Consider the following 13,398-nt stretch of genomic DNA (forward strand, 5'->3'; position numbering starts at 1 on the left):
TCCTGCCTCATCAGTGACAGTAACCACACAATGCTCAGAGCATCCATATGGGCATGGGGTAGGAACACAAGGAGAGGAGAGGCAGGAGGCTGGGAGCTGGCAGCTCCTCCCAGACTGTTCCACTACAATTCCCATTTCCCAATTCCCTGCAATTCCCACTGATCCCTTTCTCTGAAGATTTGTGGTAGGTGAGCTGGATGAGGATGACCTGACCCCAGCCTCTGGAAAATGAAGGTGGCACCAATCAAACTGGAGTGGGTGCAGTGCAGCATCCTGCAACACTCCTCACCTCTGGGCATCGGGGATGTGTCAGTGAGGGACTGGGGAGATAACCATAGGGGAAAATCACCATGGATGAATAAACACCACCACCACCCCACAGCTCAGGAGATACCTGACAGCAGGAGCTGCCCCAGGTGTTGGGCCTGGCTGTCCTCACCTCTGGCACAGGATGCAGGAGGGCAGAGGCCACTGGGTGCCAGCTCTGGCACAGCTCACGCCCAGGGCAACTCTGCAGCCTCCCAGGCAGCTGCAGAGCCCAAAGACAGATGGTTCAAGGTCACTGCTGTGGCTCAGGGCAAGGGGGACAGTGCCACAGCCCCGTGTCCCCAGCCCCTTCCAGCTCCTGCTCCGCAGAACACCCTGAACACACCCCAGCAGCCCCGGGGTGCCCGACTTCAGCCACAGAGTTTATTGTTTAGTACGAGCTCACCACACCAGCAAGCCAGGACAGGGGGGTGGTACATGAATACAGATGTGGAGGAGTTACACAGACAGATTTGTACAGCTTTTGTACAGAGGAAGAAAATGAATCAAATAACAAAATAGACATTAGCAGTCAAACCTTTTTTTTTGTCTTTTTTTTTTTTTTTTATATCATACTAACAAAATCTGATAGCCAAAAAATGACTAAGCTACAAAATTGTAATACATACTGTACGGGTAAAAGGTTATCATCCATTTATACATCTAGTATTGTCTTTATTCTGGTAACTTACATGAGGCCTATAGGATCTTAGTGTATTAATAACTCCCTACAGATAGTGCTGAGCTGCTAAAGCTGCCAAATAATGGAGTACTAGAATTTCTGTTAAGACTTTTACAGTGTAATTTGCATCATTTTGTTTAATGAAACCCTCATGCATCTCTACTGCAAGCCAGAGGAGCTGCTGGTGGCTGGGGTGAGGCAGGAGCTGTAAGGCCTTGGCTGGCAGCCTGACACAATCATTCCATAGGGCACCAGCACGGTGCTGCCCCTTGCTCCAGCTCTCTGGATGCTGCAGGAGGGATAAAGCTGAAATCCCCAAGCAAGACTGATTCTTTTCCCTTTGGTCTTGTGAGTTAGAGAAGAAATCACTCAACACAGAGTAGTCTCCATTCCAAAGGCTTTTTTTTCACTGGATAGCAGCTCAGCTTTCAGCAGAAAAGCATCACTAACTGTCAGGGTAATGCCACTGGCCCTGGGGCTGCTCCCACAGCCGGGGTGCTGGTCCTTCCCTCGGAGCCCAGAGCTCCAGCAGTGCGTGACCTCCTGCTCCCAACCCTGCAACTCTGGGGCACGATGCTCAGGACCCAGCTCCAGATGGAAAGCCAGCGTGGCACTCCTGGGCTGGGAGAAGGGCTGGGGAGAGCACAGCCCCCCACACCAGCTCTGGGGGATCGAGAGAAGAGCAAGGCTGAAGCCGAAGGGGGAGTGAAGGCACAAACAGGAACCAGCCCGGATCGACAGCAGGAGATGGTGCATCAGCCCTCCAATGCCCTTGGAAACCTCTCCCGAAGAACCAAGCCAGTAAGAACAAGTATTGTGAAGTACTTTATACACCACCACATAGGCAAAAATAGCACTCAAACGTACAAATAAATAGAGGGGCTGGGGAATCTCCTCCTTGTCCTTTCCAAGTCTGTCCCTAGTTTGGTCTCTTATAACCTCAGAAGGGCAGCCAGAGGCCAGTGCCCTGGGGAAGCCTGTGCCAATTTTGGAGAGGGAGGACATGACTGAGGTCTAACCCCTCCTGGCCCCTTACACAGGGTTGGGTTGAAGCCCAGATGACACGTGTGTGACAGCATGTCCTGTTGGTGTTGTGGTTGGTCCCATTTGGGAGCAGCTCCCATGGACCTGCACCCCAAGGGTGTTGGGAGCTTCACCCCACTGCCCATTTGGGTACAGCCCTGCAACAGGACAACCACAGAGCCTCCACAGAGAGCCAAGCAGTGCTGTCAGCTCCTGGCTGATCCTTAGGGACCAGTACAGCTCTTTACAGCCAGAAAAGACCATCAGCACCAACTCTGAACCTGCTCTGACTCATCTGCTGCTGTTCTGCACTGTCACCCGAGCTGAAAAGGAAAAGCCACAGGTCTGAGCTGTTCTCAGGGGATGGTCCCCAGGAGGAGGCAGGAGCCAGAGACTCCTCCAGCCTGACAACTTCGGATCTGATTAACAGAACCAAATAAATGGTCCCCATAACCACTCCTGGTGAATCCTGCCCTGTACAGAGCCAAAGGGAGGTGGAAAGCACAGGTATCATTCCTCTGTAGGTGAAGGCAGCTGGTCACAAGTCACCAGAAGACCTATCAGGGAAAATAACTTACAAACCAGAATGGGGCATCCCTCCTGCAAGGGCCCAGGAAGCCCTGGGAAGCTGCAGACATGACTTTAGAGACCATCCAGCCAACAGGAGCACTTTGGGAAACACCAGCCCTAAATTCTTAAAATTTAAAACAGCAGCTCCCAGTGAGGTATCTCTATTGAGGGCTGTAACAAATGAACACTCCCTCTGGGACTTTCCTAAATCACTTAGAAGATGAATACACCACCAGGAGGATTTTGGAGACCACCCTAGGGAAACTCCCAGAGCTAGGCAGAGATGTGGCAATCTTTCCCGAAGAAACACTCTACAAGGCAGGATGGGATCCCATGTGAATTACTTCCAGCCAGTTCAATCCTAGGCTCTACCTTCCAGTGCCATGTGCCAGATTTCTGCTGTGCTTTCTGACCTGCTTTACTCCCCTGAAGCCCCCTTCCTCTCCCAGCCTCCTTTGAAGGATGGGAGATCACTAATCATGAGTGAGCAGGGTCAAGTATTCAGCATCATCCTCCTCATGGCAGAATTGCAGCCATGAAGCCCAAGTCTTTCCCAGGCTGCTTCTGGCTGCCCACCCTTCCAGGAAGCAGGAGTCCAGCAATCCTTACTATGAATAAGTAACACAACTATGTGGGAAATCAGGGCAAAAAGCAATGGAGCTGATGTGCCATCATGTTCACCTGCCTGGGATCTGGCTCAGATCTCCTCTCCCAGTGGTCTCTTCCATCCTGTCCTTTCACAGATGCCCCATCATAACACAAGAGCTCATAAGACTGGAGGAGTTGGGCATTAACAGGGGGGAAACCTGGTAAAATATTACTGTGACTGTTCCCTGTGGTACTGAACAGTGAACCTGAGCTGGGCTCTCTCACACCTTTAAGAGCACATTGACCCCTTCCTCTGCCCTCGTGTCCTTTGGGAGCTGAGGTCCAAAGTTAGAGTAAAGCCTTGGGAAGAAGGCACAGGATCCTTGCCTGGGTCTGCACTGCTGGTACAGACACGAGAGCTGTGCAGGCTCCACTCCTGGATTTCCCCTGCTCCAAATACTCACACTCAGGCCATACCAGAGTCAGTATGAGGGCTCACAGCAGCACCTTCACCTCATCCATCCCAGGTTATCCCACTGAAGAGCCAAGGACAGTTCTGGAAAGTGCCAGGCAATCAGCTGATACATTAAACAGGCAAGGAGGGAACCTTCTCCCCAAGCCATCTGTCCCACACTGACTGCCCCCAACATGGAGTTCCCAGGCCAGTGATCCTGAGATCCAGCATCTCTGGATCTTGAGTTCAAAACAGACCCAATAAAACCCCAAGGAGTGAGGGGGGCCAGGCTGGACAGGCTGTGGCATGGGACATCAGCAGGTCTACTCAAAGATCTCACTGCAGGAAGAAAGGCCACCAACACCTGAGAGAAGTGTGCCTGTCCCCAAACTCAGAGCCACCACAGCTCCTTCCCCAGAAACAGCAGGGGGGGAGAAACAAAATAAATATTCCTCTGAAACTGGATTATTTCCCACAACATGCTATGATACAAGAAGTAAGTGCAGCCTCTGTGCTCTAAAACAGTGATGTCTTCTGCAATGAGAGGAGGGGAACACGTCCCCACACCCTGTTTTCCCTCATGCCAGCAGGTTTCACTCACTTGTGCAGGTCCTCAGGACATCAGGGTGGGTGGGAGGGAAGGGACAGACCCCGTGGGAAGTGTGCAGCCTCTGGGCACACACTTTGGAGTTGGACACCACAAGCAAATCCCTTTGCAGCTCCTGTGGGGTTACTGGGACTCGCTGACACTTCAGCCACCGGTCAGAGCAGCTGCCACCCAGACCATGTCAGCTGGTGGGGCAAGGGCAGCTCAAACAACACAAATTCCACAGTCAAAACCAATACAAGTAAGAAACCAAACCCAGAGAGATCCTTCTGCTCCCTCCTGGAACAATGGCTGTCTTGGAAAACTGGACTCCGGGATTGTCCTGATTACATCAGTTACTACATTATAAACATTGTCCTTCCTTAAAGTGAAAATACTGTGTGTGGTCTTTTGGAGGTGCTAAAAGCCAGATGTGGTGTTGTTTTTCCTGACTGTGCAGAGGAGCTGATACTGGCGTGAAATGATCCTCTTCACCTCTTCTCTATCAGAGCTTCTCCTGGAAGAAAACAGACCTTGTCAGGCAAAATGAGACAGGCACAGAGGTCTTTTCTGGAAGAGGACACTGAGGCATGGAGTGGAATGCCATGTCCTGACCCACTGCTCTCCCAGTGAGTCCCTCAGACTGGCCATCCTGCCTGCAGGGAGATGAAATCTGAAGCTACAGGTCTTGTCCTGAATAATGAAAACCGAGACCAGGACAGCGTCCCACAAATGCCAGCCACATAAAGGGGATGGCAGAGATCTGAGTCTGAGCAGGTTCTAGCCGGGGCTGCCAGGAGAAGAGTCACACAGCACTGACCCAGGACACTGCAGTGCTTCTCTGCTTTCCCACTGCTTCTCCCAGGGCAAGCACCCACTGTGAGGTTCCCACCACACTCAGGAACTGGAGATGTGCAAAGCCTCTTCCTTTCAGTGTGGGAATGATACAGTCAAGCTTTTGCTGGCAGAACTGCCCCATCCAAGTGCTGTGCCCAGCGCAGCAGGCAAGAAATCACACAAAGCAGCCACTGTTTGGAACAACATCCTGCTCCTAACTTACCTCTTGCTTGTGGGATTTATCCTGTTGGTGAATCCCGTTAGAAGACCCAGAATTTCCAACAGTCTGCAATGGAGAACAGACAATTCTTACTGGAGAGGGACAAAGATCCTGGTGGGTTTGCTTACAACACCGAAATCTGGTAAAGCTGACGTGTCCTTCCTTAGCTGCCCACTCCACACAAGGAAAGGAGGATACAAATATCCCAGCCCACTTTTGGCAAGAAGCTTCCTGCCCTCTACGCCCTGGTCCAATCCCCACCATCCCTCCCAGCTACAAAACATCCCCTGATTTCCTTACAGACACACTCCCACCTCTTAAATCCCCAAAAGCAAACCCTCAGCCAAAGACAGTGTCAGCTGCAAAACATGGCACACTGAACATCCAGCACTGAAAAGGACATTTGCCACTTCCCATCTCCAGAGACAAGTCTGGCAGCCAGGACAGGCTGTTCTATCTTTAAAAAGCACAAGAACTTTTAAATATTTATAATGTTTCTTTAGCAGGGATAATGCGGAGCCCTTCAGCTTCAAAATGACAGCATAGCCAGCACAAGCAAGAGAAGAAAGCTGCAGCCTGGAGTCCCAGCATTCCAGTTGACAGAGCAATTACCACAGAAGCTAAAGCCACTCTGGAGGTACCAACAGGATTATGGTACATCTTGGACTGCCACAAACTTGTTGTCTGGGCCAGCAGAGCTTTCAGGGTTGCAGTTTTTACCTTGCACCCTCCTCCTGACCAACTCATGTGCCACTGCAATGCAAACAGGGTTTGGTGTATCCAAAGGGGACTGTCATGGGGGGGTAGAAGGTTTGATATCCCCAGATTACCCACCACAGCATATCTACACCTGCATCAGGGAAAATAAGCTCTCAGCCCATTCTCTGTACTACCCTAAGGTACATTACTGCAAGAGAAAGACATTTTTCAGCTAAGCATTTAAGTGAGCAAGTATGAGAGGAGCACTGGGGCATCTGGGCTCTGAGAGCCACGGCCTGGTTGAAGAGCCAAGAGAAAATACAGCTGGAAGAGCAATCAAGGACAGGAAGCACAAAGCAGGTCACTTTGCAGGAGGAATCAGTCAGGGTTGAGACACCACACATGTGAGATGGAAAAGCCAAATGTTGAGAGTCAATTTACTTGTAGCCTTCACTTTCACAAAGAATGATGCAAGACAGAAAATAGAAGCAGTTTTCTTTTAGTCAGAAGAAACAAAGGGAGACCAGAGGAAGTTGGGAAAAGAAGATAGTAACTGGAGTGGGAACATTCACAGTCCACCAGCAAACCCACATTGGACACAGAGGTGCCTCCAGGAACTGGTAAGAGTGGAAAACATTTTCCCAGGGCAATTTCTCCAAAGTTTCTGCCTATGGACTGCACAGAAATAAACCTCTCAAAGAAGAGGGATGGCAGAGAAACCTCAACTTTCGTGTTCTAAAGTGCCTGTACTGCAAGGCCGTGCAGCCACATGACACTGCACACACAAAGAACAGTTACTCACACTGCAACTTCCCCAAAACGCCACGTTTAGCAACCGCTCTCCAGGGCACAGAGGGATCTGTGATTACCAGCTAGCAGGGATTTTACAGCTTTAAGCTACATCTGACAGAAGGTGGCTCCAGCAGGGAGAAGGCGACCCAGCCGAGGCATCTCCCCGGAGCACAGGGCAACATCCCAGGGGATTGCTGAGGGCTGAGCCACCCTGGAGGTGGCTGCTGATGCTCTACCTGTGTTTTCTCAGAGGAGAGCCTCATCGCTTCCATGAGCTTCTCCATCTGGTGCCCCTGCTCCAGCGCGTTGCGCAGCACGTCCTCCGTGCTGACGAGCCGGTGCTGCAGCCGGATCACCTCCGACTCCGACGAGGGGTCGATCAGGGAGAATCGCCGCTGGTCCGTCACAGACTTCTCCTTGTCCTTGGACAGCAGAGGGAAAAGGAGGAGCATGTTAGATCAAAAAACTACAGAAACTCCAAGTACAAACCCACAACCCCACGTAACTCCTGGAGCCGCGCTGCGATTCCAGCGGCGGATGGGGGCCGAGCACAGCTCCTGCCAAGTGCGACCAGCAGCGGCTCCAGTTCAAATCGGTTATTCACATTTCAACCACTGGAGGACACTGAAGTACACGGGAATTAGAGGATGTTACTTATTCTTAGATCACAGAACGTGTAAAACGTTCTCTGAAAGACCTGTAGCTGAAAGACCTTCGGTTTCTCCCGCAAATTTAAGCCCTGTTTGGCCACGGATCTAAAACCTGTGGGAACAGAAAAACACTGGAGGAGGACATACCAGTCTACAACTTCCTCACAAGGGTAGGCACTGATCTCTGGTGACCAGTGACAGGACCCAAGGGAATGGCTGTGTCAGGGGGTTTAGAATCACAGAATAGCCTGAGTTGCAAGGGACCCACAAGGAAGGTGGATATGAGGAAAGGGTTCTTCCCCCAGAGGGTGGTTTGGCACTGAACAGGCTCCCCAGGGCAGTGGGCACAGCACCAAGGCTGCCAGAGCTCAAGAAACATTTGGACAACATGCTCAGGGACAGGGTGGGATTGTTGGGTCCTCTATGCAGGGCCAGGAGTTGGACTCTGTGATCCTTGTGGGTCCCTTCCAGCTCAGGACATTCTGTGATTCTATGACATACAGACATTTTTGATGCTCAATGAGATGCTGCTAAGCCGGGCCACTGCTCACAGGCACTGTCAAGGAAGCGCCCCATCAGATTGGGAAGCACAAAACAAGGCACAGAGACTTGGAGCAAGGTCTGAAAGGCTCAGCCCACCCTCCTCCCCAGCAGCACAGAGTCCTCCAGCCCCAGGCCAAGTCCAGGAGGGGGTTTGGTGCCCTCACCAGCACAACCAGTTTCTCTCGCAGCCCCTTGATGTCATCTTTGAGCTTCTGCTCCTTCAGCCTCCACTCAGCTTTGTGCACTTCCCGGCTGAGGTCGCGCTCCGGCCCCGGTGAGTGCCGGTTTGCCTCCAGTAACAAGGCTCTCAGCTCGTTCAGGCTCCTGGAAGAAGCAGCATGAAGAGGTGAAAACATTCCCAGAGCCCACACACCACTGGAGTCCTGCTGTGCTCCCTCCCATCTTTGCTGCAGATCCAAAGACAGGCCAGTGAGCAAATCTCCCCAGTTCCCACCGTGCTTCAGGGGCTCAGATCCCTTGTTGTCCCACTGTGCCAGCTTCAAGGAAACTGGGACCTGCACAGGGCACTGTTTTGGAGCAGGGCAGCTCTGATAACTTCATTCAGCATCTACATGGGCACTGAGCTGTCTTGCAGCTCCTGGCAAGCAGTGAGTGACAGGGTAGTGCCTCTGAGAATTCACAGCCCCTAATTCTAACCAAATTCCCACATCAGCATCTCTAAAGAACAGGAAAACTGGGGGCTGGACTTCAACAATGTCTACATTCCTTCAGATGGTCAATTAAGCACCCAGAATGAACATGAATACACACAGAGCCCCTCTGTCTCCAGACCTGCACACTGACCTTTCCTTCTTGAGCAGTTCCTGGCTAATCAGGACCAGTTGCCCTGAAGCATCGTGTGTTTTCTTGGTCAAGGCTTCCAGTTCCCCTTCCAGCCTCTTCTTTTCTTTGAACACTGAATCAGCCTTCTTTTCTGCTGTTTTGCATTTATTTTCCAAAGCTAGAAGCAGAGGATTTGGGGGAAGAAAGGTCACTTGGTCCTTTACTTACAGTCCCACTTTTCGCCTTTTCCCAATTCCCACTCCTAAGAGCACAGATGTGTTTAGTTCTGGATCTGACCCTATTTAAGGGGAGATCCTGGAAACAACACTCAGCTCCACTGACTTCTCTCTCTTTAGCTTTAGACATTCAGGGAACCCAAACCCTCCCTCACAGGATACAAAATATTTCCTGCAGTGTTTGTGTTCAACTCACGAATTAATGTTTACCAACATTACCCACTGAAAGATCAGCAGCATCATGTTTTACACCAGCCCATTTCAGCACCTGGGCCCTTGTTCAACACCAGTAACAGAGGATGAGGAGGGAAACACCTCATTCCCACCAACACTGGATTAGGGAAACTTACCACTTACTTGGGCCCTTAGAGTTTCAGTCTGGGACACCAGGGATGACACCTCCTTGTCTCTTTTACTCAGCTTGTCTTGGAGGTCTGTGGGGAAAGGAAAAGACAAAGATCAGAAGGCTGGAAAGTGCTTTGTGCAAATCAGGGAGGTGTTGACTGTATGGCACAGGTTGGGGTGCACAGGGCATGGTGATGGTACCCTTCCTCAGCAGAGAAGCAGCAGGAGAGAGATAACACATGTTTCTCACTGCATCTCATCACCTTCCAGGCATTTGGAGGTGGGATGCACAGCTGGGAAGTCATATCAAACAGGTTTAAGAAAACAACCACAACGGAGGGGGGAAAAGGGGAATAAAACATAAATAAAAACCACCAAAGGAACTTTCAGAACATTTATTTGTATCACCTCCTACACTGGAAGGCAGAGATAGTTCCAAAAGACATGTTTTCTGGAACTAATGCATTTCCACAGTCAGAGCTGTAGATCTGAAGTCTGATGCTTTTGTGGCTCAAGTCTGACTTGGTTGTTTTCAGTACATCTATCTATCTTTGGCTTATTCAGCATGGAAACAACACACATATGGGCTGAGTGATCATTTAGAGCAGTGGCTGCTGGACCAGCTAAGCTCTGCCAGGACTAGGCAGGAATTACCTGTCAATCAGCAAACAGTTTGGTGCAGAAACCTAGAACAGTTTGGGTTGGAAGGGAACTTAAAGATCATCTTGTTCCAACTCCCTGCCATGGGCAGGGACACCTTCCACTAGCCCAGGTTGCTCCAAGCCCCATCCAGCCTGGCCTTGGACACTTCCAGGGATGGGGTATAGCATGTATGTGCTCTGCATAAAACTGTACCTGCAAAGACAGATGAGGCTGATGGACAAAGCCTGGCTTGCACTGAGGGCAGATGGAAATAGGACAAAACATCTCTGTTTGAATCCACCACCAGCTGGAGGAACACTCAAACTGAACAAAGGTTCTATTAAGTGAAGTTTAAGCCAGTAAAAGTCCCCAGTAACCTCAGTTTAAATTGCTGCATCCTAACAGGGGCTGTCTGAGCCATCCAGCTCTGCTGCTGCTCAGACTCAGGGTTACAGTTCACCCTCTGTGAGGGGGCTGAGTGCAGTTCAGTTTCAATTTCCTTTATGCAAATTTTCTCAGTGCATAAAATTCCAAGTTTTGGTAAAAGGACTGATTTGATTTATTGTAAGCTTAATAAAAAGTAGCCCTCGTTATTTTAAGCCAGTCACATTAATATTTGCCATCATCACTCCTCTCCTATGAACAAATGACATTTCAGGTCTGAATTTTACCTGCTGTAAGAATCAGTGATGAGATGGAAATGTACCTATTTCCCCAGATCTGTCTCCAACCCGCAGCATCTGCATAGTGAGTGTGTAATAAAAATGAAAACTTCCCTCCCTGCATATACTCAGCCAGAAGAGAAGGAAAAAACAAAGCCAGGCAACAAATGCCATCCAGCAAATTCTGAGAGATGAAATGACTTCCTAAGCCCCATCTATGCAGCTGTGCCTGCAAGAACAGAAAGTCAGAGGAGGTAAAAGCACATAAGCTACTAGAACAGGGTTTTCCACATAAAAACTATTGTTTCATACCTTCCATAGTCTGCTTCATCTTTATCTTTTCTTCTGAAATATCATTAGTTTCAATCATCTGAAATAAATGTAAGACATGAGATGTAAACCAACATTTTACCCGAAGATTTAAAGCAAAGTTAAGAACCACAAAGCCCCATCCAAAGCAGAGGGTATTCAATAACCAAGTAAGGGTGTTTCACATCTTTCCCAAGAGGGAAATAAAGGGTTTAGAGGAGCCACTTGTCCTGTTGGGCAACCAGCACTATCTGAGAGTGCCCACACACAACAGGCAGCTGAGCACAACAGTGGGATTCACCCAGGAGGGAAGAGAGCTCAGGCTTTCCCCACAAGCTCTGGGTCCAGCTCTGCACACTCAGAGTTTGCACAGGGATGGAAGAGCTGCTCTCCCTCAGACCAGGCTCCTCTGGTCCATCACAGTGAATATTCAGGTGCAAATGCTCTCCAGCACTCAGCTTGAGACCCACCAGTCAACGAGTTCCTCAGCTCCTGAAGGACTTAACTCTGCCCCAAGTTATAAACACATTGACAAAATAATAATAATTAGAGAATGAATGCATCAATAAAAAGAATAACAAGCAAATGCTGGTCCATATAGAGGATTCTGCCTTTCCCCCCTTTTCTATACTGCAAGGAAAAGTCAGAGGTCACAGAGCTCACAGTCAAGCTTTCTGTGACATGAGGCCACTGTGGCCACCACTGAGAGCCCTGAGGTCAGTCCCCAAAAGTCTGAGTGGGTTGTAGGACACAAACAGAAGCAGGAGCACCCCTGAAAGGGAAACCCATTTCCTGATGTACTTTTGGTATGGAAAAACTACTTAACTGCTCTTGGGAAGCCCAGTTGTGGCTCTCACTTGAAGGTCTAGGAACGACTGTCACAAGACACGTTTGATTGTTTAAAATACTTGGACAGTTAATACCATTGCAGTCACTTTAAATTAACATTTTAAAATAGAACTTGACCTGTGGTTCTCAAAGGCTTTCACCCATGCATTTCTTCCCATATTCTCCTGATTTTAATCGACACACAGTTGAAATAATTACTTCAAGACTCCCCACTTCTAATCCAGTATCAATATCCCCCAGAGCCCTCTCATTTATCTAAAGGGCTCTGGAAGGAGCCTCCAGCTCCTTCTTTTCCATTCATTCCCGTTTGAATTTCAGCTATAACATGGGTGACATGTTGTAATAACAGCCCATTTTTCCCAGGGTCCTGACTCTACTTATTGTTCCCAACTGTCTTTACTAGATGAAACACACTGGAGCAACCCCTGAAACACCATCAGTGCTGTAGATTCCTCCTTGGCTTTTGCCTCTCCTCTCCTCAGTGTGCCTTTTTGCAAGCTCTGACTTGGCCAACAGGAACTCACAGGCTTGACTTTGCTACCTGAAGGTGCAGCTGGTTTCAGTGGGGCTGTTGGTGCTGGGAAATTAAACACAGGCATTGAATTCACTTCACTGGCAACTCTGTCTGGAACAGCAACTACATCACCAGTGAAATTTCAAGACAGCATTCTTAAAACATGCACATTTTACAGCTTATTTGCATTTTCTGCATCCCCACAGGGACAAGGGGTAAACTGGGGTTTTTTGCTCATTTCTCATGCAGAATCCAAACACAAATAGGGGCCCAGCCTCGAGCCAGAAGTAGCAATCTCCCCCCTCACTCCAGTGCAGAACCAGCCACGTGTCCCTGTGCCATGCACAAAGGCAGGATGATGGCATCCTGTGGGACTATTAAAAAAAAAAAAGGATGACAAAGAGACAAAGGCCACAGAAAAACAACCTCTTCATATTATTACTGCTCTTATTCCAGCCTTCCCTGGGAGGCTCAGGACTCATATTCAATCAGGCATTTTGTTTCCCCAGCCTGGTGCCATCCTGACCCTTGCCAGCAGCCCTCCCACTATAATCCTCAAATCAACATTTCCTTGTCTCCCATACATGCTGTGAAGTCTCCCCACTGCCTCTGCTGTGCTGCTGGTACCCTCCACCCCACTCCATCCCACAGCTCAGCCCCCTCACTGGGGCTCTTAAATCCTGCTCCAGGTGCTGAGAAAGCAATGTTGCCCTATCTCAGGGCAACTGTTCATCCACCCTCTCCCTCCACCCACCCCAAAGGACACCAAGGCTGCTGCAGCTCCTTGGAGGAATACACCTGTACTGTAGGAATGATGCTTTTCCAGCTCAGAACGCTGCTTGCTCAGGATGAGAGCCCACCCTGACAAACCACAACCACCCTGCTCTGCTGCCACAGCAGCCTCCAAGCCCAGGTGTGGCCCCACTTGCTTCTCCTGACTCGAATGTTTCCTAATTGTCTCCTGTATTGGATTTCAAGAGAGGGAAGACACCTTCAGCATGGAGATAAAGTGCAGAAGGAGCACTGTCAGTGGAAGGAAAAAAACATCCAGGTATTTGAGCCTCAGAAAACTGCCCGAGGCAGCAGCTGAGGGCTACTCCTAGGAAGG

General features: G+C 49.7%; 1 protein-coding gene across 4 annotated transcripts in view; it reads right to left on the bottom strand.

The window, feature by feature from the left end:
• Positions 1–676: 676 nt before the first annotated feature.
• The window catches only part of CLIP2 (CAP-Gly domain containing linker protein 2), a 59,528-nt gene continuing 46,806 nt past the window's right edge, over positions 677–13,398 (bottom strand). For all 4 annotated transcript variants that reach the window (XM_029961375.1, XM_029961373.1, XM_029961374.1 and 1 more), the window contains 7 exons: positions 10,931–10,988; positions 9,320–9,403; positions 8,755–8,911; positions 8,115–8,274; positions 6,994–7,179; positions 5,270–5,332; positions 677–4,726 (listed from right to left, as the gene is read on the bottom strand). In XM_029961375.1, the coding sequence (XP_029817235.1) occupies positions 4,715–4,726; positions 5,270–5,332; positions 6,994–7,179; positions 8,115–8,274; positions 8,755–8,911; positions 9,320–9,403; positions 10,931–10,988 (720 nt within the window). In that variant the 3' untranslated portion in view covers positions 677–4,714. The remainder of the gene's footprint in view (positions 4,727–5,269; positions 5,333–6,993; positions 7,180–8,114; positions 8,275–8,754; positions 8,912–9,319; positions 9,404–10,930; positions 10,989–13,398) is intronic.

Source organism: Manacus vitellinus, unplaced genomic scaffold (assembly GCF_001715985.3).
Source record: "Manacus vitellinus isolate BGI_N305 unplaced genomic scaffold, ASM171598v3 scaffold_32_pilon, whole genome shotgun sequence".
In the NCBI taxonomy this organism is placed as follows: domain Eukaryota; kingdom Metazoa; phylum Chordata; class Aves; order Passeriformes; family Pipridae; genus Manacus; species Manacus vitellinus.